The 23300-nt window shown below is 42.9% G+C and overlaps 2 protein-coding genes and 1 long non-coding RNA gene across 3 annotated transcripts; 2 read left to right on the top strand and 1 right to left on the bottom strand.

Moving 5' to 3' along the window:
• The first annotated feature begins 7870 nt into the window (after nt 1–7870).
• LOC136473901 (uncharacterized) lies at nt 7871–15433 on the top strand. Its single transcript, XM_066471535.1, has 6 exons — nt 7871–8111; nt 9403–9612; nt 14009–14147; nt 14417–14448; nt 14599–14685; nt 14807–15433. The coding sequence occupies exons 2-6, from the start codon at nt 9409–9411 to the stop codon at nt 14960–14962; spliced, it is 618 nt and encodes a 205-aa protein (XP_066327632.1). The 5' UTR covers nt 7871–8111; nt 9403–9408; the 3' UTR covers nt 14963–15433.
• LOC136473902 (uncharacterized) lies at nt 10059–13558 on the bottom strand. The gene is made up of 3 exons (XR_010762783.1): nt 13374–13558; nt 13193–13287; nt 10059–10230 (listed from the first exon to the last, which is right to left on the bottom strand). It is a non-coding gene; the product is annotated as an uncharacterized lncRNA (long non-coding RNA).
• Nucleotides 15434–17868: 2435 nt separating the features above from the next.
• Nucleotides 17869–22824, top strand: LOC136473900 (RNA polymerase II transcriptional coactivator KIWI-like). Its single transcript, XM_066471534.1, has 4 exons — nt 17869–18028; nt 18119–18224; nt 21895–21917; nt 22429–22824. The coding sequence occupies exons 1-4, from the start codon at nt 17912–17914 to the stop codon at nt 22486–22488; spliced, it is 306 nt and encodes a 101-aa protein (XP_066327631.1). The 5' UTR covers nt 17869–17911; the 3' UTR covers nt 22489–22824.
• The last annotated feature ends 476 nt before the right edge of the window (nt 22825–23300 follow it).

The following is a 23300-nucleotide window of genomic DNA, read 5'->3' as shown; positions in this document are numbered from 1 at the left end:
CTAGTTAAGTTAGACCGTAGTTAGTCTCACATGTTTCCCTGTGGATGTGAAACTTAGAATACTTCCGAGTGAAAGCTACAGCGGTATCCATGTGCTTGTAGATTTATCTATGTGCGTTAATAAATACCAACAAGCTTTCTGGTGCCGTTGCCGGGAAAACGGTTGCTGAATTAACTATGAACCTAACTTAACTTTGTATCTTTTATAATTTTCTTTTATTCTTTTCCTTTTCACTATGGATTCCACTCCTATCTATCAATATGCTAAACCCACAAGCGTAAGCCTAAAGCCACCAAAATCTTTAGAGCCTAACCTAACACCTAGTTATGAGCTGTGCCCATGTTTTATAAAATTGATTCAGGAATAATCCTTCTCGGGAGAAGGCGATAAAAATCCATACTCACACCTACGAAAGTTTGAACAAACTTGTGTATGCCTGCGTGTCACGGGCACATCTAACAAAACCTTAAGATGAAAGTTGTTTCTGTTCTCGTTAACGAGAAGAGCTAAACAATGGTATAGTCAAACCATAGAAAGTATGCAAGGAGATTGGAAAACGTTATACTCTAAATTTTGTTTATGGTTCTTTCCCATCTCTAAAGTAATCAGCCTTTGAAAAGAGGTTCTATCTTTTAGACAATAGAAGAAGAATCTCTTGCCACATCATGGGAACATATTAATGATCTTATTACCACTAGCCCAGACCTTGCTATTTTAGGTCCGATGCTCCTTCAACATTTTTATATGGGTCTTAGCGAGGATTCTGCACAAACCCTTGATCAAGCCTCTAGAGGAGCTTTCCTTCATTTGTCTGTTAATGAAGCAAGATCTATGCTTGATACAATTAGTGGAAAGACTCACTGCACTAGCATTCATAATGAACTCCCTAAGGAAGAGAAGGAATCATCCCCCGAACAAGAAGAAGTTTTGATAGCCAAATCACAACCACTCCAATCCCAAGATTGAGCTATCAATCCCGAACCATCAATACCCCAAAATCCTCCAAGGGAAGAAAAAATTCAACCTTGTGAAATTTCTTGTGAGGATGATATTTTTATGCTAATTTTGGGAAAAACTTAAACTTCTAGTTCCACAAGAGACTTTTGAGCGAATATAATTCAAATCCTCTCAAGAAGGGATATCTTAGAAAGCGCCCTTATTTCCTTATAGGACATTGGGAAGAACTCAAGGGTGGCATGTTAAGTGATGCCATAGAAGGAGAGCCGAGTCATTTAGAAACCAACCCTATCTTCTCCCCTCCTATGCTCACAACCAATATAAGTTATGAATCCATCTCTAAACCCATCCTTGACCCCGATAAATCCCCTGATGCTCTTTCTCCTAAGTCTCGTGATGATCCTAGAAATCCACTAAGATAACCCAAGCATAGGAATCATGAAGACTACAAGGATGACCAAGAAGAGCAACGGCAATAGCTGGAGGATATTAAGAACTTATGTGTCGTTGCCATGGAATGGATGGATGAGGTCTTAGATAAGATCAACCCAAGAGTTACCAATCCATAGGAAATCTTGGACAATAAAGAGTCCAATAAATGTCATAGGCATGGAATGATAGAGACAATATTTTCGCCTATGGACATTCATGAAGAATTAGCCCTAGAGCTTGAAAAGAAAGATGACATTGATGAGCATGGAAGTTATTTCAGGAACACCTCATCGAATCCATGCTCACATGAGAAATCTCCTGAATCAATTGGTCTCTCTAACATTACCACACACTAGATCTTAAACCCCCTTGTTGTCGGGTATCGATATTAGGGATACCCGGAGGAAGAAAGTTAATGGCCATGAACGTTAATTTGCTCGGATGGTCTAAGATGTATTTAAGGTCTCGCCTGACCCCAAGGGCGTAGGCTCTATCTCGCCCGACCCCGAGGGTGAGGGGCCCTATCTCACCAGACCCCTCGGGCATGGGCCCCGTCTCCCCAAACCCCTCAGGTGCGGGCTCTATCTCACCCGACCCCGAGGGCGTTGGCTCTGTCTCACCAGACCCCTCGAGCGCGGGCTCCATCTTGTCCGACGGGGATCCATACCGCCTCCAACCACTATGGGTCTAAGAGTACGACCGCAGGGTCCAACTTCTGAAGTGGGCACGTCTTGAAGTGACCCGTGGCCATGACAAACCATACCTAGGGGCTCACATCACCAACAATGTTGGGCGTGCCGGCGCTATGCTTCCTAATCCCCATACGGCTTGTGACAGGAGTATCTATTGACCACGCCGCCCGCCGAGACGGAATGGAACACCACGACTAGCTGATGATGTTGAGGCATGGCACCAATGGTGAATAGGAGCCCAACATGGAACCATCCCCGTCACCATCTATAGCGTCGACAGGACCCGCATAAAGGAGATGAAGGATGCCACGACCCTGGAGGCCTTCTTCTCCCTCGCTTTTCTCCTTCTCTCTCTCTATATATATATAACTTGCGCCTTCCCCTTCACCTATAAAAGGGGAAGCAGGACGCCCCATGATAGACACGAGCACACAGCGGAACGAGCTCAACAAGACTCAACTCCGTTCGATCTTTTCACCAAAGACTTAGGACCTTCTCCCTCTCTCGCCCATTTGTAACCCCTACTACAAACTAGTGCCGGTAACATGAGCAGCAGCAGACTGGGTGTAGGGATATTCTGCCCGAACTAATATAAATCCTTGTGTCCTCTGAGCACACCATCTGGGTCAGACGCGTAGATATAAATTTACTAGCTGGTGGTTCGAAACACTGACACTCGTGCTTCCTGTTCACAAAACTTTTGAAAGGGTGATTGTAGATACATATGTTTATCATAAATATTGCAAATCTCGTTGGCATGAATCTTGAGATAGGTACACAAAGGTTGGTGTTTAAGGGGAAACCACCTCACCAACTTAGTGCGATTCGAAGGTTTCCCAAGGATGAGCTTCTGTCCTAAAATAAGCACTTTCAGGAGACAACACGAGCTTTCACCTTTTGTTGTAATGCCCTTGTGAAATGAGAATAGAAATATAATTATGAAAATATTCTTTCGGGTATTTTTGTCACTAACTGTTCTAGGTTTGAAGCAAAAAGGATAAAGGATGACGACGCAAGGTATGTCCAACCAATTATCATGCAACATTTAATCACATCCATCCAAACTTGATTTTGCGTTTGCAAAATTCAAGTATGGGGGATGGACTTCTCTGGAAATTTTTACGCCATGTTGCTACCTTTAAGCCATGCTCAATTTGCTAAATAAAAATCATGCTCCTTCATCTCCATTTGAGTAAATATCTAAAATGCTTTCATGCTACCTTTGTTTGCTATAGTATATGCGTAGGTTTTGAAGTATTTTCATACACCTTTTAAATTAGGCATGATGCTTAGTTTAAATTGTTTTCCTGAATTAAATTAGATGAGGTGTCTAGTTTGATTCTTGAATCAAAAGGTGTGTTGATTTTACTTCAAAAGGCTTTTAAATTAAGCATGGTGCTTAGGTTAAAATGTCTTCCTACATCAAATTAGATGTGGTGTCTAGGTTGATTTTTAAGCCGATAGTATGCTTTAGTAGATATTGGATATTTTGTTGGACTAACCCCTGTAGGAAACCCTCAATTCAATTTGGGTAAGTCACAAAATGAATCAAATCGAAGATGAAGCAAGGCACATGATGAACTCCAATAACTTTATGAAAAGAAGACACAACTCATTCATCATGGAGAGAGGAACTCAAGTCTACAGCTCCAAACATGCAAATTGTCGTATCCTCACCTCCTAGAACAGATGATGCAAAGAAAAGCTAAATGCAAGGAGGGGTCTTGATCAACAGACCTAATAATCCCTCACCAACAAGAGATCATTTATGAAAACAAATCATTGACACATAAAATAAAGGGTGAGGCGGAAGGTCCAATAAAATGGCAAGATCGAAGAGTAGAAAGATGACATGACAAAAGGATGAGAAAGGAAGGGTGCAATCTAGGCAACAAGAAGCTCATAACTATGAGGCCAGTCGAACAAGGAAAACTTCAAGCAAAAATGGAAGGACCATCACGAGTCATCTACCCTTCGCCATATGGTGTCATCACATTTCAATGACAAAGGTAACATCCTAATGTAAATGATCATTATTTAAAAGAGTTTTTCCTTGATTCTGATAGGCACATAAACAAGAAATAAACATGTTTGAGTTACAACTCCATTACTTGATCCAACCCGATTAACTCAACATATTTAGTTCTTTAAGCTTGTTCCTAGCACCACTTTCTTGATCTCATAGTCTTAACCAAATAAGCTAAAAAGTACACATCCTATCTCTAGAAGATGATAATCATAATCATGTAAAGTTTGATACATTATGCACAGATAGACAATCCTTCCATGGGTTAAGCAATTCAACTCTTTTGGCTAAATGTACTTAAATACTACATTCATATCCAATCTTCTGAACAAAGCGCATAACATCAACTTCGTCTTGTTCCATGTGCCTAAGGCAAGAGAAGAATGAATAAAGTTTTGGTTTTATTGGTGTTTTTTCACCAACAGAGCCCATGCACTTGATCTCTACCTTGTCTTTATGAGCAAGACACACTTCAAGCAAAGTATGGGAGAGTCGGTTGATTCTCCAAATTTCTACAACTGTTCTGAACTTGTCAAACCAAAATCCAAACTAGAAATCAAGAAGGGTTTGGTAGAAGAAGGTGATATCACCATTAGAGGTGCCATCACAAGAACCCTTGTCTTCAGAGCAAATTGAGGTACTCGATTAATAAACTTCACGAGGAGAAGTCCAGTTTGAAGGAATTACAACACCGAACCCTCATCGAAAGAGCTAGTTTGGGGGAGATGCATTCCCATGTATCCAGGTAAGTATTCTTTCCCTTAATTTTAGTTTTTAGTTTCTTTTTAATAGTTAAAAAAGTGATGAATGAAAAACAAAATAAAAATTATATTTGCATTAGTCATTTATAGTAATAATATGTAATCTAGTAAATTTGAAAACAAGATAAAAAAAGGTGTGTCTAGTTTGCTTTAATTTATTTTTAAGAGTTGAAGAAAATAAAGAGGACTCAGAATAATCTCTTAAATGGAAATGATGAATAGTTGCTCTATTGTAATTCCTTTCAAGTACCTAGTTTTTAGCCTTGAATTCTCCTGAGTTTTGGATAAAACTGATTTGATATAAAGATTTACTCTGAACTTGAAACTCGTGGGTAGCATATGCTTGATCTAAGTCTAGGTAATTGATAAATATGATATGAGAAGGTCTGAGCTGTTGTTTATCTTGTTCCAAGTGACACTAAAGTTCTTAAGATTTATCTTTTGAAAACACAAAAATGTTATATGATGAGTTCCTGTATGATAAAGCTTGAATTTCCACCAAAGCCACACATTATTTAGGCTAGAAAAACTTCCACATATATGTTGCTTGCTTTTTCATTGAGTTTTGTCAAGCTTTGTTGACCCTTATGAGAGATTTGTCATACTCTTAAAATCAAGATCATGTACTCACCACCCACATATGCGCTACTCCTACACCGGAGGTAAGCATAAAAACATGCCTTCCATCTAGATCCACCTAAAAATGTTTTACTCCTACACTGGGAGTGAACATAAAAACATGCTTGATAGGTTTTTTTCATCCACCAAATAAATGCTCCAAGTTCTTATTGTTATCTCTCAAAAGTTTTTGTTGTAGAAAAAAGGCATGGGGCTATGCAAAAGTTATTCATGAAAAAAAAGAGTTGAGAAAGAAAAAATTGGCAAGTGTTCGAGATATCTAAAACAATGGGTACTTAGATGCCTGCCTAAAAAAAGAAGAGATGAATAAGATAGCACCTGCTCTCTAGCAAATGTTTTCAAGTTTCAAAAGAGAGATATGTTTTCAAGGAGCAAAGCAGAATTAGGTTAGCCACTATATACATCCATCATATACATCCACACACATGCATATCTTGATTTGATTGTATGACTCAACTATCTTTGGATCCGTTGTTTGACTTTATAATATATGCATTGTAAGTATACTCTAGCTTTCTCCCTACCTATAAACTCCACATAAGTCTTAGTGGTAGAAAGAGAAAAGGCATAACATCTTTATTGCCTTGGTGAGGATCCACAAATACCATATGTATTGAGAGACTTGAGAGTGTCATACAATAGAATCTTTGAGTTTTATTTTGAAAACTTACAAAAACTCTGGAACAATGGTGGAATAAATAACTCAAGACATAGTGCTTGACTTGATCGTTTTGTCTTTCAATTGCTCAAGACCCAAGTGAAGGCCAAGAAGCCCCATGGTTGAAGGTAATATGGGTAAGTTTGAAAATCAGATCAGTTTATTCTAATCCGGAGAAGAATTCTTGATTGAACGCATGCGTGCTTTTGAGGCGTGAAAGTATTGTAGCAACTCTTAATCCATTGCTAAGTTTAGCTTTGCTCAGGGACTGTCAAAGGGTAAGCTTGGAGGAGCTTATTGACGGTCATTAACATCAATTATAAACCATCAATATAATCTGCATATATACTTAATTCCATCACTAAACATAGGTCTAGGGTTTAAACTAATAAATTCTATGAGTTTTGGTGAATCTGTGTTTTTAGCAGGGTTTATTTAGAAAACCGTCAAGGTGGACCCAAATATCAGAATTAATTGTAATTATCCATGACGAAAATAACCCAGAAGGTTCCAGAAGACTCTAGAGGGCAAACCACCGAAGATGGGGCCCATCTGTCACTATGACAGGCCAGCCGACCTATGGGGCCCACCAGTCAGCTCCCGCTTCGTATGTCGGTTCTCCATCGTCTTCTAGATTGCATTTACGCCGTCCTTTTAAGTCGGTTTGATCCGAGTGTCCAGAATTGACGCTACCCCCTATATATACAGCCTTGTACCCCCTCCTTGGAGCCATCCTCTAAAACCCTAATTCATATCTTCATGATCGAGCCAGCAATCAAGAGAAGATTAGTCCTCTATAGGATCTAGTCTTATAAATAGAAATAGTGAGATGAAGAGTGAGGAAAGAGTTTGAACGAGGTGTCGGCCTGTCAGTGCTCTCTCTACGGCTTGTACCTTGACGGATCCAAATTCTATCTAAGCTTGCCTCTGAGATTTCTCTGGTAATCAACTTCTGATTTAAGTAAGCATCTTGTTTATATTGTTCATTAGGTTTGCGACTCTTTTGAGTGCTTTATTCCTATTCTAGAGAGAGTAAAGTATTAATCATAAGTGTAAGCGTGGTGCTTAGACGTGGATGCACCCTACATTTCGGATCGGTGGTAGCTCGCAAGGGTAACTCTTATAGCCTTGTTGAATCATTTGTAGTCCACCTCTTGTTTGTAGGGCAAGTAGGACTCGGTTACTACGGAAAGCATCTTCTGCTGATGTCTTTTTTTAAGTAATGTCCAAATAATAGAAGACATAACTTACCCAAGTCAAAAATAGAGAACCTCAGTAATCTTCTCCACGCTCCTGTTTGTCCTAACCTTGTTGCTACCTCTAATTAAGTTAGATCGTAGTTAGTCTTACATGTTTTTCTATGGATACGACGCTTGAAATACTTTCGGATAAAAGTTACATTGATATCCATTCGTTTACGAATTTATCTGCTAATAAATACCACAGACGTCCTGATTAAAGCATTACCGATGAATATTGTGCGACCGCACCGTCGTCGCAGCATACTCAGCAGCAGAGCAGGGGCAAACCTGGTCCTAGGGTCGTGGCCCTAGTTGTGGTCCAAGTACCCATGTAGTTTGTTGGCCCAACATCAGGCCTAAGCAAACTAATCCACCGACTAGGGAACTTGTTCGCGACTCGCGCCTTCCGACGCCGATACCGACCCACCCCGTTCGATCCCTCATCCTTACGCCGGCCTGGATCCCTCAGCTCAGCCCTCGGCAGACCATCTCGGCTGCTCGCCTGCTCCTTACTCCCCACGGTCGTTCTCGTGCAGCCCGGCCGACGGCAACGGAACAGTGCACAGCCGGAGCAGCGGCGCCTTGTGCCACTGCCCACATCCAGCAGGGCACAGGCCGGCGTCCGCAGCTCCAATCCGGCGGTCTGGCCTCCACTGTTCTACTCCTTCTCGTCTGCTCCAATCCAGCCGCGGCCTCTAATTTGTGGTATTTCCCTACTGCCCACTCCCTAATTCCCAATCCCAACTGTTTGTTTTTGTAGTATCTATTCAATTTGATTGAAAATTGAAACTAGAATCTTCAGTCTAAAATTACAGATCATTCAAAAATGAATGAGACCAATACTTTGGCATCTTATTCCCTTGCGCTTCTGCCACACAACTGAATGAAACATTTTTTTTATACAATTTAATGTTCTTAACTATTTTATTGTACTATTAAACATGTAACTGAAGTATCATATCAATTTGAAAATTTCCCCTCATTTTAGTTCTCAATATGTGTGACATATATGGCTAGTTTTTGCCAATGGGAAGTGGCCCTAATCTTGAACAATTCCTGATTCCGCCACTACCAGCCAGTACCCTCACTTGCTGCCATTGCCATGCATGCGCCATCCCGTGTATCCAGTCTGCTCGGCTAGTCTATGACAAACGTGAGCTACCCACCCAAGCAAGGGTAGTGCACTGTTGCCTCAGAACATCACCAGCTCCTCCCTAGTCGGCGCCGTCACCGACCAAGCAGAAGGGAGATACATGCTACCTTGTGCCATAATGGAGGCCCGCGACCAATGCACAGGCACCTGGGAAGCCCTCAGTGGTGGACCCAGGATTTCTGTGCTGGGCATTCAAAAAATGGAGTGGCACAAAGAGAGCATGAAAGTATTGCTAAATTTACAATAAAAAATACATACAACGTCCCCAAGAGTGAGACCGCGTGATAGCCTTTTGCTTGCTCACGTGCCAATTGGCTCGCAGCCAGAGGGGAATTTTGTCGAATGGAACATGGTCCGGGTCTCTAATTGAGGCCCTTTTTGCTTTGGCAAGAACAAAGACAGACATTCTGTCTTACTTGTTTGCTATTGTCTTTGAAGCTCACACAATGCGTATCCATGGTTTTTGTGTCAATAAGTGCAGTTCTGATCGGGGATACTGAAATCAGTGATAGAGATACATACTCCTGTCATTTTAGGATTCTAGTTGGTCAGACTTCTTTAACTTGACCCATCAATGCATGAAAAGTTACATAGATTGGCAACATATGCTTGATGTTATTAGATTCACCATGGAAAGTACTTTCACTATAACTTTCATTATTTCAAATGATATATTTTTACAAAAGATGCAAATCAAAGTGTCGAATTGGAGACTGTGTTGCTGTCCTAAACGACTTACATTTGGAATCACAGGGAGTATTGTATACAATTATCTTCATTGTGTGTGTGGCTTGACTACATACAAAACTCAGCTTTGTCTCTCTCTCTCTCTCTCTAAAACAGCTCACCATGAAGATAGCCTGGGGTAAGAATTCCAAGGTTAAGAAGCAGTCGGTGGTAGTATCAACTATACCAGGCCTACCATTTGGAGTGGAGAGTGACAACGATGAGGCTGAAAGGGAGGAAAAAGCAGATGAAAACACAAACTGTCCTGGAACAAAGCCAGTTGAAACTGCTGACTTGCTCCAGAGTCAGGGAGACAAGCTAGCCGAGGTACCTCTATTTCTTTGAGATTGAATCCCACAAATTTGTTATTCCCTCATAGTTGAACGGCTGATATGTGTTTGTGGGGTTCTGTGCTGTTCCTGTGCCGCGCTCCTTGGGAGTTAAATTTTCTCATGGTTTCCTTGGCCAAAGAATATTCAATAACTGCATACTTCATGAAGTGATTCTTAATTATCGTGTAGTCTTTGAAATAAGGAGTTAAAGCGCAAAATGAATTAGTCTGTCTCAGAAATCCACCTTGTGTGGGTAACTGGGTATACCCTCTCTTAGAAATCCACAGAAAATGTAACACCCCAGGCGCCACAAAAGCCCAAGATGTCACTAACGTCCCTTCCCTCTTTCCTGGGTATAAAACTCGGCAACAAAAAACCCAACATCAAAGTAAAGCGCGGAAACAACAACAAGAACAAAACTATAATTAAGTAAAGCTCCAACTTAAATGTTTTTATTAAACCATGAACGATCACCACGAAGATATACTAAGTTTATTACAGCAAGCCAAGAGTGGCATTATTATGTCTAACTGTGGGTGAAACACTAAAGATGTGCTGCTAATCCCATCACTTCAAGCAAGCAAAGCATCCAAGCAAGCATCCAAACATGCACCTGGAAAGATAAAGGGGTGAGAATAAATCTCAGCAAGCAAAGTGCCTGAACATGTCATTCAAACTACAAGTTCATTAGACATTGATTTAAATAAAGAAGAATACATGTCATACTAAATAAAGGTTCATGATAATAATGGTTACCCATTGAAATTTCCATAAACATGTAATGAACATGATATACAATAAATAAATGATATCCACATATGAATAAAATAGGGACAATTGGCCACGGGACATGCCAAATGAGCACCGACGGCTAGTGGACACCCCAAATCCGCAAAGTTGCTGCTGGACACTGTGTTTCCACTTTGAATTGCCAGAAGACACCGCACCCTGGTTTCAGCCAAGAAAAGTGATGATTTGCCCAAATTGCCCTTGGCCCAACTGGTCAGCCCATTCCATCCACCGCGACGTGGTCCTCGTCAGCGAGCTAGACAGCCTCCCAGACGAACCCACCCTCGCTGCCGCCGGCCGTCGAGCTCACGTCGTCGCCCCGCTACTGCGCCCTTCCTCCGTACGACCGCACCATGCCTCCCTATCGGCGCATCGCAGCTCCCGCGCCTCTCCTCCCCGGTCGCCGCCGCCGGTGCTAGCCTGTCGCGGCGAGGACGCGGTCGCAGCCGCCAGTGCCTGTGGCCGCCGGACCACCTCCAGCCGAGCCGAGCAGCTCTGCGGGAGCACGCTGGCCGCTCCCGAACTGGCCGCGCCGCGCGCCGCCGTTGAGCTGGCCACGCATGGCGGCGCTCGCGAGCAGCAGCTCCACCGTGGCCTCGCGGGCGCACGCGAGCAGCCGCTCCGCCACGGCCTCGCCGGCGCGCGCGACCAGCCGGTCCGTCACGGCCTCGCGGGCACGCGCGCGAGTAGCAGCTCCGCTGCGTCCTCGCAGGCGCACGAGCAGCAGCTCCGCCGTGGCCTCGAGGGCAGGCACGCGAGCAGCAGCTCCGCCGCGGCCTCGCCGGCACGGGCGAGCAGCCGGTCCGCACGGCCTCATGGGCACGCGTGCGAGCTACGGCTCCGCCATGACCTTGCCGGCGCGCGCGAGCAGCAGCTCCGCTGTGGCCTCATGGGCACGCGTGCGAGCTGCGGCTCCGCCATGGCCTCATGGGCGCATGTGTGCGCCACCGCGGCCAGGAAGCCTCCTCCGGCCGGGAACAGCGGGCTCCGGCACCTCCTTTGCCCCAAATTCATGACGCGTCCGCGCGGAGCTCGCCTTGCTTCCGACGCCCTCTCCTCCGTTTCTCCTTCAACGGCGGGAGGCCGGCGGCCGGCACAGAGAAAGAAAGGGGGAGGAAGAAGAATGGGCTGACCAGTTGGGCCAAGGGCAATTTGGGCAAATCATCACCTTTCTTGGCTGAAACCGGGCGCGGTGTCTTCTGGCAATTCAAAGTGGAAACACAGTGTCCAGCAGCAACTTTGCGGATTTGGGGTGTCCACCAGCCGTCGGTGCTCATTTGGCATGTCCCATGGCCAATTGTCCCAATAAAATAATACTCATATAAACAAAAACAGTGATCCTCAGATCCACTTATGCCAACATAGAACTTCAATATAAATAAACCTCAAAGAGCGCAATGCAATGCATATCCACGTCCACTGCCTCCATACCCAACAAGGTATGAAGCTGCATCGTACCCCTCCTCGGGCAACGTACGATGTTGTACCGGTACGGTTGCGGCCAGCAAGCGGCGACATAATCCACAAGAGCACTCCGGAATAGTCATATAACTTTTTCACCGACCTGGCTCTAGAGCACTCCGGAATAGTTATATGACTTTCTCACCGACCTGTCTCAATGCATATGCTCATGACAACAATGCTAATGATGCAATGATATGATGCAACTGCAAGTATACTTACATCATCTGCCATGCACATCCACAACCATAAAACATATCACTTACCTTCCGATGATAGATAAATTCTTACCACATATGTTATATACCTCCACAATAATAAAATATATCACTTACCTCATGATGATAAACAAATGACAAGGGATTCAACATGAAGATCATATATATGTTACTTTAAAGGATAAGTGAATTCATACTTAGATATATTATCTTGATTTAGTTAATGTTATGACAATGTGTAGGTAGATTAAATAACATGTCAAGCTGTAGCAAACCACCGCTACATTTACTTGCCTCGAAACGGCGATGCCATAACATGAGCTATGAACAATCCAAAGACGCACAACATCATTACCTCAGACAACATACGCATGAAAACATACAAATAACACACAATCACTTCTACGACCTGCGCCATCGTTTCCCTCAAAACAGCTACCAAGACAATCAATCAACAGCAACAACCTTGCTTCACATTTTGCTGCAGACAAACCACTTGTCTAAAAAATATAAAACTTCCTCAGAATATACAAAACAGCATTACCTACAACTTTCATGTTATAACTTTTGGATTTTAAGGACTCTAAGATATCCCAAACAAGCCAACAATATAACTAAACTTTTCTGACATCAGAAAACCAGCAGCTGAATAAAACATGCATAACTAGAGATATATGTATCCAAACTTTATGATCCTTAACATTCTGGAAAGCCTATAAAATTCCACACAACTTTCATTTAGATCATTCCACGAGATTCTGGAATTTAGGTATGATAAAACTAAATACATCTAATACTGTCCAGAATTCTGACAGCGCAAATGCATCATAAAACAACGATCATATCTCCTAAGTCACAAGAGCTATAAAGGTGATCTCTATGCCAAAAAGGAAGGTGCTGAAGTGTAGTAACATAATATAATTTTTCTATGATTTTTGGGCACATAAAAATAGCCGTAAACAGCACATAAACAACAACTGCACATTCTGGAAAACAGCATGACTTAATTACGAGATTAGAACCCTAAACCCATCCACTAATCCAACGAATTCACCAAAGTCTAGCATGGATTTCACATCAAAACAGTGGGGAAAAGAGAGATCATACCCCAACGGGGACTATGACAAAGTACACAATGATTGATCTCCCGTTCCCCTTCTCCCTCGCAGCGATCTCCGCGTTACACGTCCCGTCGACTTGATCTACTCCATGGATGGCATCACCATCAAGAACAGCGAGGGAAAGCATGGGATTGGGAGCAAAACAAAAGGAGAAGAAGAACCCTAACCGGTTTTAGAGGAGGAATTGATACGGCAGCAATCAACGATCAAGTCCTCCCTTTCCTCTCTCTCCTTTCTCTTCTCCAATCTTCTCTTCACGAATGAATTCCAAGAGGCGGCGGCTCGTCAAGAGATATAGGAATTAGGTTTTGAGAGAGGGAGTGCAAAGGACACGGCAGAGAAGGTCGAGGTGGCACTGTAGCGGGGTGCTACAGTAACGCGAGTTGCTGTTCTCACCTTTTTTTTTTTTCCCCCTTTAAACGTCTAGTGACCGTAGCCTCTTGGTCCAAACTCCGAATAACTCATATGAGTAGTCAAACGGAATGCATTTGACGAGCTCTACGCATCTATGACATTTGGTCGTCCATCCGAGCTACATATAAAAGAATTATTTTTTTACCACTCATTAAAAATTCTCAATGAATCATTTGCCACTTTACACTTTCTAATACACAAAACGTATTTTGGGTATTACAGAAAAGCTGCTGAAATATCCAGTTTTGGCTATCCATGTGCTTTTGCATTTGCCGCTGCCTATAAAACTCTTTGTGGACAGCTAGTGAGGTACAAAAATTCAGCAGTCCAGTCATACTCAGCTTCTATGTGATACTAGAAATTAGTAACTTTTTTTGTTATTTTGTAGGAAGGGAAGTACCATGAAGCACTTGCTAAATGGGAGGCTGCACTTATCTTGACACCTGATAATGCAATACTTCATGAACAGAAAGCTCAGGTTTTACTTGAAGTGGGAGATGCATGGCGTGCACTGACAGCAGCAACCAGTAAGCTCTTGTTCTTTTGGATGAATTACTTGCTGGGCTATGCTATAGGAAATGCCGTGAACTGGGAATAACACCAACCATTTAAGTGATATACTACTACTACTATTATAGTAGCACCAACCATGACACTTTTGTTGTAGACATGCATACAACATTGATGACATGTGTGAAGAACCACCCTGTTATCACAAAGTACATATGATCGTGGTGTCAGTCCCATTTTCTACAGTAATCAAACCATTTAAAGACATGTTGGGGTTATCTTGCAGGAGCAACAGAACTGGATCCATTTTGGCCTGAGGTTAGTAGGGATTTCATCAGTGATGCTACTGGCTCTCTTTCAATTTTCAGTTTCTGCCCAGCTTGATCCCTCGGAGAATGCCATAATTACTCAATACTGTCACCCAATTAATCAGTAGTGTAACCATCAGCATTATCTGATGATTTACAGGCTTGGGTTACACTTGGTAGAGCTCAGTTAAATTTTGGGGAGCCAGATTCAGCTATACTGACATTTGACAAGGCGTTAGCTATCAAGGTGCCCATTTTTTTTCTTTTTAACCTAGTATAATCCCGATTATCTCCTATGCAATCATTGGCCATCATACATAAATAAGTTGCCTTTTACGCCTAAACGATCTGTTGGATGCTTTGTGCAGCCTGACTACGACGACGCAAAAGCTGACCGTGAAACTGCTGCTCGTCTAGTCAAGAAACGAGGGCAGCTGCATACATCAGGTTTAAGTGCTAACAAGAGACGGTTCACAGTTGGGGAGTACCCAGAGAAGGGTGCAGAGGGCGAAGAAAAAGGGTAAGAAACAGCCGTATAGTCCAGTTAGTCTGCTCCCTTTTAAGCCAGGGTGGAGCGCATGTAAGAAGTAACCGCTTCAGGATTCTGCTCCTTTTGCATGTCGGGATTCTGGATTTATGAGCTTTTCGGTTGTGACAAAGCTGTATCATCGCTCTGTGAAACCATATATTTAGAGGGAGAGGTATATGGGGGTCTAGAAGATGAGTGTCGTGAAGCCATGTGGTATTTGTGCATGCTCCTGTGAGCCATGTGCTGATCTGCCTCGTTGGCCCGGCTTATCAGTGTCAGCTAATCTGTTAGAACAAGTTACAGAGCTCGCTTCATTTGAAGCCTTTTTAACTGGCAGCTTCTCAGCAGTGTCACAAGGATTGTTGACTATTGAGGAAAGAGAGGATTGTGGGTATATACGAGCATTACTTTACAAGTTGCTAGTTGCTACTTGTACAAATTCAGGGATTGTAGAATTCTACGAGACATCTTAAACAAACCAACTTAATATATTGTACTCCATCCATCTTCAAAGAATCTCGAAGAGTCAAAGCATCTCAAGTTTAACCAAATTTAGATGATAAGATAATAATATTTATGATGTCAACTGAGTATCATTAGATTCTTTATTAATTATAATTTCATAGTATACCTATTTGATACCACAAATCTTGTTAAACTTGAGATGTTTTGACTCTCCAAGATTCTTAGAATTCTTAGAATGACTTATAATTTATAATGGAGGGAGTAACATTTTTGTGTCAATGTGGAGGCTGCTCTCAGGACGGCACCAATGAGCTCATGTTAGCAATTAGCATAGGGTTGTGTTTAAGGATTTTGCTGGTTTACTAGCTTACAAATACCTCCACGCTCCACGAGACCCTGTCCCCTGATACATGAGAAGCCGACAAGCCGTCCTCTCCTGCACGGAACAAGCTATCAGAGGATACTGTAGCTAGTGTGAATGTTTTTTTTTAGGGAGCAGGAGGGGCAAGGAGCCCCTACTGAAGTTTTATTAATGAATTAAAAGGTACAGATTACAAATGAGCAGAATAAAAGCATAGTGTGAATGTATATATGATGATTGGCCAAAGGTGCGAGTGCATCAATCCATTCATCCTATCGCCATTCTACTTCGCGACGTGCACGTATTACCCTGTGAACTCCATTTAAAAAAAAACTGCATTAGTAGAGGAATCGTTTTTTTTCAAAAAAAAAAAAAACTGTACATAGGCGACTAGGCGAGGCTGGGCATATAGCTCAAGCTACAAGGAACAGATACTCGTACGCCTCGATGCCTCACAAGTCACAACCAACTGCGGAGCCAAACAAGCTAGACAAGAGGAAAGCGTGCCTCTAGAAAATGCTTCCTTATGGTTTGGGGTTTATACCTTATCCTAGTTATTCTAAATCCGAGCTTGACGCCCAAGGTCGGGAGCTCTCTTAGCTCCACCCTAGCAATGAGAAAGGCCTTGGGGACCTTCTTGCAGCTCTTGGTGCTCCTTGGTCTCCTCCTTTCTCCTTTCCTCCTCCTTCATTTCTTCTTTCCCTTTATGTTTCTTGCTAGAGATAATCATGAGTGGTGTGGAGAATGGCAATAGAAAGGGAGGTGTTGTGTAGGTAAAAGTTGTGCTGACATGTGGATCTAAGCGGGGTGTGGGACGAACATCTCATAAACTGCGTGCTCTAGGTGTAATTGTGTTCTGCGTGGGACCGTCCATTCTCTTTGCCGGACCGTCTGTTAGTGCACTGATTTTTCATTTTCAAAGTACATAACACTTAGGTTTGGAATTAAAGAGTCTAAGATGCTGGCGATCATGCTTCACAAGGTAGTACGCGCTGGGATATCAGACATAAAGAACACTCTCGTTGATTCAGCCACCCCCAAGTCCGTACCCGATCTTCTATCCATAGCAGAAAGCAAGTCAGTTGAAGAATTTAGTGCGTGCTTGGGTTATGGAATGAGGTGGTCCATCATCATCTCACTCTCTAGTTTTTGTTTGGTTTGTGGAATAGATAAGTTGATCCATCGCTACCCCATTTCTTGTAAACTAATAATTAGTACTGGTATGAAAAATGAGGTCATTTCAATAGATTCGAGGAATAAACTTTGCATTACCTCATCTAGAATGAGTTGATTTCCCAAACCCAACATATTGGATGAGTTCATGTTCATCAAATAAGATTGTCAAGGTCGGAGCTAGTTGAGCCAGTGTGAATTTATTAAAATGACAAATTAAGGCCTCATTCAGTTATCTTGGAATGGCCTAATCAAACCTATACAAATCAGGTAACTATTCTAGCTGAGAATCTTTTGAGGGGATGGTTCTTGCACAACCGAACAAGGCCTAAAGGGGTTTGCTACTTTTTTTTTTTTGTAATGTCAGTTTGCCTCTTTTTTTTTTGAAAATTTGTTGTGGAATGATATATAAAATTTTCTTTTGCAAGTATGATCATACTTTTTAAGAGCCTCTTTGGCAGGGCTTTTGCATGGGCTTCAGCTCCGGCTCCTGCAGGAGCTGTGCTAAATGTCTGTTTTAGAAAGGGCTCCGCATGGGGAGCCGGTCAAGAGCCGGAGCCATTTTTTGCCTGCGCAGGAGAAGCCTAAAAAACGAGCTTCGCGCGGCTCCTTGCTGTGGGTTCACGTCGTCTGGTGCGAAGGAGCCATTTTGCCAAATATTTTTCAGAACGGCTTCAGCTCCTTTAGAGAAGCTGCTCCTTCAGATGAGCCAGAGCCGAAGCCATTTTAAGAGAAGTCAGAGCCCTGCCAAACAGGCCCTAAAACTGAGTTTTGGGTGTATCTTTCGAAACTCTATACATGTTCATTCAAGAAGTTCAAAATTCAAAACTCAAAAGGCTTCTGCAGTTACGTAGGTGTGGGCCCTCGTCAACGTTTTTGGGAAGCAGGAAGCGGTACAGGGGCACCGATTCGAAAGATCCAGAGTTCCAGACGCTCTCGCTCCAGATGTGGGGGAAGGGAAAGAAGCGTTTCGGCGGCGGCGGCGAGCCGGCGGCCAAGCGCCAGGCCGCCGGGGACGACGGACCCTCCGAACCCGCCGAAGACGGTACGGTCGTAGCCGAGGTATGGACCGCGCCCAATACCTTGTTTCGAGACAGAACCCTAGGGGCTAGAACCCTAACCCATTGGATCATTCTGATGGCGCCCGTGCAGATATCGAAGAACAAGAAGGTGTCCGTTAGGAGCTGGAAAGGCAGGGTCTACGTCGACCTCCGCGAATTCTACGTCAAGGACGGCAAGACTCTCCCCACCCGCAAAGGTACCACCAGCGACTTCTGCCCCTCTCATTTCTGTTCTACTGTTCCTATAGGTGTTCTTTTTTCCCCCTGGCTGCGTCTGGCATCCGAGTAGAGCGCTCCAGGTCAAGGTATCTTGCACCATTGCTAGCACAGATGGATTTAGTTTGGGGCTGGACTAAGGACGCGCTTGGTTTTGTTCTAGAAATACATGTGCGGCTTTGCGCCGCACACAATTGAGCTGGCCAGCCCAGGATATACATATACTTTGTGATGCGCATGGATTACCAGCCTAGTATACAATTCTTGTAGTCACTAACCTATACTTGTTCCTTGTTTCTATATATATGAACCACATTTTTTAAAATGTGGATGTACCTTGATAGAAAAGACCAGGATATGGTATAAGCGGCATGTGGCTCCAATTCCTTTGATCAAGTACAATAATTCATCCTTGAGCTGCAATTAAAATCAAGGGTATCAGTAGATGAATATGTGTTTACCCTTTTAAGCAATGGATAGAAGATTATAAATAGAACACTTGAAAGGAACCATACTACTTCATATTTCAAAAGGTTCAGATCCTTCTTTTTGTCACTCTCATTCTGCCTATGGTGTCATCATTTGCCTTTTGTTGCTCTAATTATGTCTATGGTGTCACCATTTGCAAAACCATTCACATTTATCCATCAGCTGTTACTGCAATAACATTGTCAGGATCCAAAACAATGAACAGCAATAATGTCAGACCTTAGCAGAAAGCCTCTTGCTCAGGGAGGATTGCTCTCACCATACACCCAATCTCTGGTAGACGCTACACGTTAGGACAAAACATACCTGACACTATTAGTGATACTTCAACTAATCTCTTCAATATCTATAGTTGTCTGTGAAATTTCTCCTCTGCTGTAAAAATATATAATTAGAAAATTATTCCTAATTACCAATGCAAGATTATAATGAACTCCATATCCAATGGAAAGAAATGCCATGTTATATCAGTCTTAATCTGATCAGATACCTCAGGAAATCATCCCATATGTGGCTCAGGTGCAGTGCAGGATGGATGTCAGATCATTCCCTATGTAGGATAGAATGTTGTGTTTTGCTTAGTCACAGCCTGCGTGCTGAGGGGGCCTTGGGCCTGTATTGGGGAGGTTTTGACATTGTGCTGTGTTGCTCTTTCCGTGGGGTAGGTGCATTTTGTTTTGGTTAGTTTGGTTGGGTCCTTGATGGCTGATCCCTTGGTGATCAGAGTCATGGACAGCTTTTTCGGTATTTCATATCTCTCTGTTACGTTACATTCTGAACTGTGTAATTTCGTTACGTACTTAATGAAATTCGGTTTCGACCGTTGTGGAAAAAAAGATACCCCAGGAAATATACATTTTTGTCAAGCATGTGGTAGATATATACCCTTTTTCGATCTTGATTCTTTTCCTTCGCTTGTGCTTTGAGATGGCTCAGTTTAACCAAGAATCTGTGGTAGGCAATCACTTCACGCAACCGGAATTTTTGAAATACTTACATTCGTGCAATTATTACTATATGAACTTCAATGCAGCAGACACATAGGAATACTAGATAAGGATAAACAAGAAGAATTTGGTTGAACTCACCACAAAAATTACAAATAGAATAGTTATATGTCTATAACTAATAACTGTATCTAGGTTCTGTACATTCCTAAAATAAACTGAACGTGGTTTGTCAGATGCACACCCTCTTACCTCTGTTTTGACAGCACAGTCAACTCCATCAGTGCTGCCTAGCTGTGGGAGGCAAGTGAGGAGTGAAGATGCATTGGATGAGCTCGTGCATAGCATAGAACAGATAATATCAGTAAAAATGTATGAGTTATGGACGAGTGATGATTTGCATCTACATGTTGAGATGAAAAGTAAAAGGTCCAATCAAACACATATACAACAAGTGATATTTGGACCTGTTACCTGGTGAGATATTTGTCGCAGTCTTGGCCTCCAGCTTCAAGTGCAGTGGAGGATGAATCCAGCAAAAATGCTGGCGATGGACGCTTACTCTCACTGTCTCACAGGGATTGATTGTTTGCTTGGGAAGTTGCAGTAGATAAGGTCGGGTGGAAGGAGATGTGAGAAGTGGAAGAGACTGGCGCAGGAGCTGTTGCTGTTTGGACTGCAGCCCAGGCTGGTCCATGGCTATGCAGCGCGTCATTTTGTCGAACAGGCCGTGTGCACGCGATATGTGCTACGCCCACGCGCTGCTGGCACACCCAGAGCTGCCTCTGGTGGTGTGGAGAGCCCACTGCTGAGGAAGAGGATAGCTGCCGTTGCAGGTGGACCTCCTGTAGCTGCTGCCTGAGGTGCCCGTGCTGCATGACATCTTAGGCCACGCAGAGCACCTCACAGCCTCATGTAGAAGACCAATGCAACGGCTGCGAGGTGATGAGGGCCATGATGCTGCCCTCGATGATGCGGCAAGGAGAGCCACTGTGCTGCCACTCTTCCCAAGGTCCCCTGCACCTTCCATGAGCCCATTCAACCGCCCTGCGTCACCATGACGCCTAGTCATCGCATGACTTGCCAAGGGGTGGCTGTGAGCTCTGCAGCTCGGTGCCCTCTGCACAGACTCCACACTGTCGGCGTTCCACGCCACACCCTACGCGTGGCTGTGCCGCGGGGAAGTAGGTGGACTCACAGGGGAGCGGCAGCAGGTGAGGCACAGGCAGGGACATGGGGAGCGAGATAGGAATTTGCGGCCCACGAAGGTTCACGGTGGTTCAGGTCAGCCACAAAGCGGGTAGGAGATCTGAAGTGACTTGCATTGGACGGATCAGATCGCTTGATTGCACAATCCAACGGTTAAGGGGTAACAGGCGGCGTGGCCCTATTGTATTATATATAGAGATTAAAGATGGGATGAATGACTTCCGTCTAACCTAACTGCTTCTGTGCTCACAGATTTTAGCTTTAATCGATTTTTTGCCATGTATTTAGACCATTATGTGAAGGGCGGGCCTGGTGCAAGCGGTAGAGTCTTACCGCCTGTGACCGGAAGGTCCCGGGTTCGAGTCGCGGTCTCCTCGCATTGCACAGGCGAGGGTAAGGCTTGCCACTGACACCCTTCCCCAGACCCCGCACAAAGTGAGAGCTCTCTGCACTGGGTACGCCCTTTTTTTATTTAGACCATTATGTGAACTTTAAACATACGTACCAATAATAGAATGAACATAGCACTGGAAAAAAAAATCGTAATGGTACAGAACTTATCGAGGTAGAATCTACGCCTTTAATCTGCACATAACATTTTCTGTTACTGTTATGCAAGTTTGTGACGACAAGCTTTTGCTCTTCATCACTTGAATTTGAGACCATGCACTTAGCCAAGTGACGAAGTAAGGATTGTTTATATGCATAAGTACTCTAATTATCATGGTGTGTGTATTTGGAAATTATCATATTTGGAGCTGACATATTCTGTCCCTATTCTGTTTTAAGCCCATGGCTTCAAAGGTAAGCGTATTAATTGCATGGTAAGTTTAGATATGCTTAACTTCTGGATGAATTCTATTACAATATGAACATCAGCATATGGGAGAGCAATTAATTTTCTTGATTCAAATGTGGCGTCATCTTTAATATTTCCTAGAGATGATGGTATATATTCTCTACTTATTATTAGTAATATAATTTCATCTCTTCTTTTCCTTTCCAGGTATATCACTCCAGTTAGATCAGGTCAGTGGTGTTTTCAATTTTTTTTACATATGTTGTATGATTCTTAGAATTTATATGCGTACAGGAAGCTTGATTTCATGAAAATCTAGATCTTAGTATATTTGAAATTTGCATGCCATACTTGGAATATTAAGTAGCCCATCAAGTGGCCCTCTGAAAATTTATTTGACAAGCATTGCTATTCTTTTATGGCCATGACAATATTCTCAGCACATGGGGACATGGTTCTATGCTATTCTATAGTCAAACAAATTTATCACTATTAATCTGAATAATAATTAGTACCAATATCCATTTGTCAGGTATCCAGGAACATAATCCGAAGTAGTTATTCTGTTAACTTTGCAGTGAGTTGCCAAGATCAAGGCACACAAATATGCCATCATAATAATTTTTAGCTGCTATTGAACTCTTGGCAAAGTACATGACATTGCCATTCTCCCTCGCCTTTTTTTTTTTTTTGTTACTGAAGCAACAAGTTTTTCATTCCTGTTGGTATTTACATCTGCAGTGGAAGATATTGAGGGACAATATCAAAGCCATAGATGAGGCCATCAAGGAGAACACATGATGGGAGCCGCCGAGCAGTCACGTATGGGCAAACTTTTGCTTGTCGTCTGACGCCTGATGTAGGAAGTAGTGGCAAGACTGGTTTTTGTTGCCCATATGCTGCCATGTTGCTTTTGTGCACTTGACCACCTGCTGTTGTAGGTGGCCGCATGGCCGAAAGGTTTGGTTTCTGCCTCGTGGTATGTAAACTTCGGATGACGTAACTTCTCACTATCTTGTAGCCAAAACCAGTTTGGTAGGAGTGCAGAACTAAGATTTGGTGTAAAAATGATCCTGTTTCTTACTTGCCTTATTATGAGATTATTATGCCAACAAGCATTGCTGTTTGGGATTGTAATTGGCGTGCTGGACTGCTGGTCGGACGGTCGGACGGTTTCAGGTCTAATCCTCGTTAGGCTCGAAGTAAAACCTTGGCTTCCATTCTTGGGCCAAGGTCTATTTGCTTCGATTGGGAAAGGAAAACCTACCTAATTATATATCACTGTCGTCTGACTTTAGTGCCCGAACTCTAAAATTGAATATTTTAGCCCCTATAACTCGTAAAACTTTAAAACCGTTAAATTACTTCTATGGCCTGGTTAGAAGTGGTTTTCAAGACAATTTTATTTTTTAGGTAAAAATTTGGTAAATGCTTGATAAATTTTTTTAGCCATTACTAGATAATATCTCTAAGCTTCCAAGATCCTATAAGAAAATCCTAGAGATATATTAGGAAACGATAAACCCCAATAAAATATTTAGAGTTCTTGAAAGTATATTTAAAAGCTCTCAGAAGGTAGATATAGGTCTAGGAAAATAGAAATATATTAAAAA

The sequence above is a fragment of the Miscanthus floridulus genome, chromosome 8, assembly GCF_019320115.1.
Source record: "Miscanthus floridulus cultivar M001 chromosome 8, ASM1932011v1, whole genome shotgun sequence".
Classification (NCBI taxonomy): domain Eukaryota; kingdom Viridiplantae; phylum Streptophyta; class Magnoliopsida; order Poales; family Poaceae; genus Miscanthus; species Miscanthus floridulus.
The sequence above is the reverse complement of the archived record's forward strand: the minus strand, read 5'-3'. Positions and strand labels throughout refer to the sequence as shown.

What these genes read in the sequence shown, in the direction of transcription:
- LOC136473901 (XM_066471535.1), top strand. Translation starts at nt 9,409, where the DNA reads ATGAAGATAGCCTGGGGTAAGAATTCCAAGGTTAAGAAGCAGTCGGTG. An exon ending in TGCACTGACAGCAGCAACCA is followed by an intron (nt 14,148 to 14,416) that starts GTAAGCTCTTGT and finishes GTTATCTTGCAG; the next exon opens with GAGCAACAGAACTGGATCCA. An exon ending in TGGATCCATTTTGGCCTGAG is followed by an intron (nt 14,449 to 14,598) that starts GTTAGTAGGGAT and finishes GATGATTTACAG; the next exon opens with GCTTGGGTTACACTTGGTAG.
- LOC136473900 (XM_066471534.1), top strand. Translation starts at nt 17,912, where the DNA reads ATGTGGGGGAAGGGAAAGAAGCGTTTCGGCGGCGGCGGCGAGCCGGCG. An exon ending in ACGGTACGGTCGTAGCCGAG is followed by an intron (nt 18,029 to 18,118) that starts GTATGGACCGCG and finishes GCGCCCGTGCAG; the next exon opens with ATATCGAAGAACAAGAAGGT. An exon ending in GACTCTCCCCACCCGCAAAG is followed by an intron (nt 18,225 to 21,894) that starts GTACCACCAGCG and finishes TTTCCTTTCCAG; the next exon opens with GTATATCACTCCAGTTAGAT.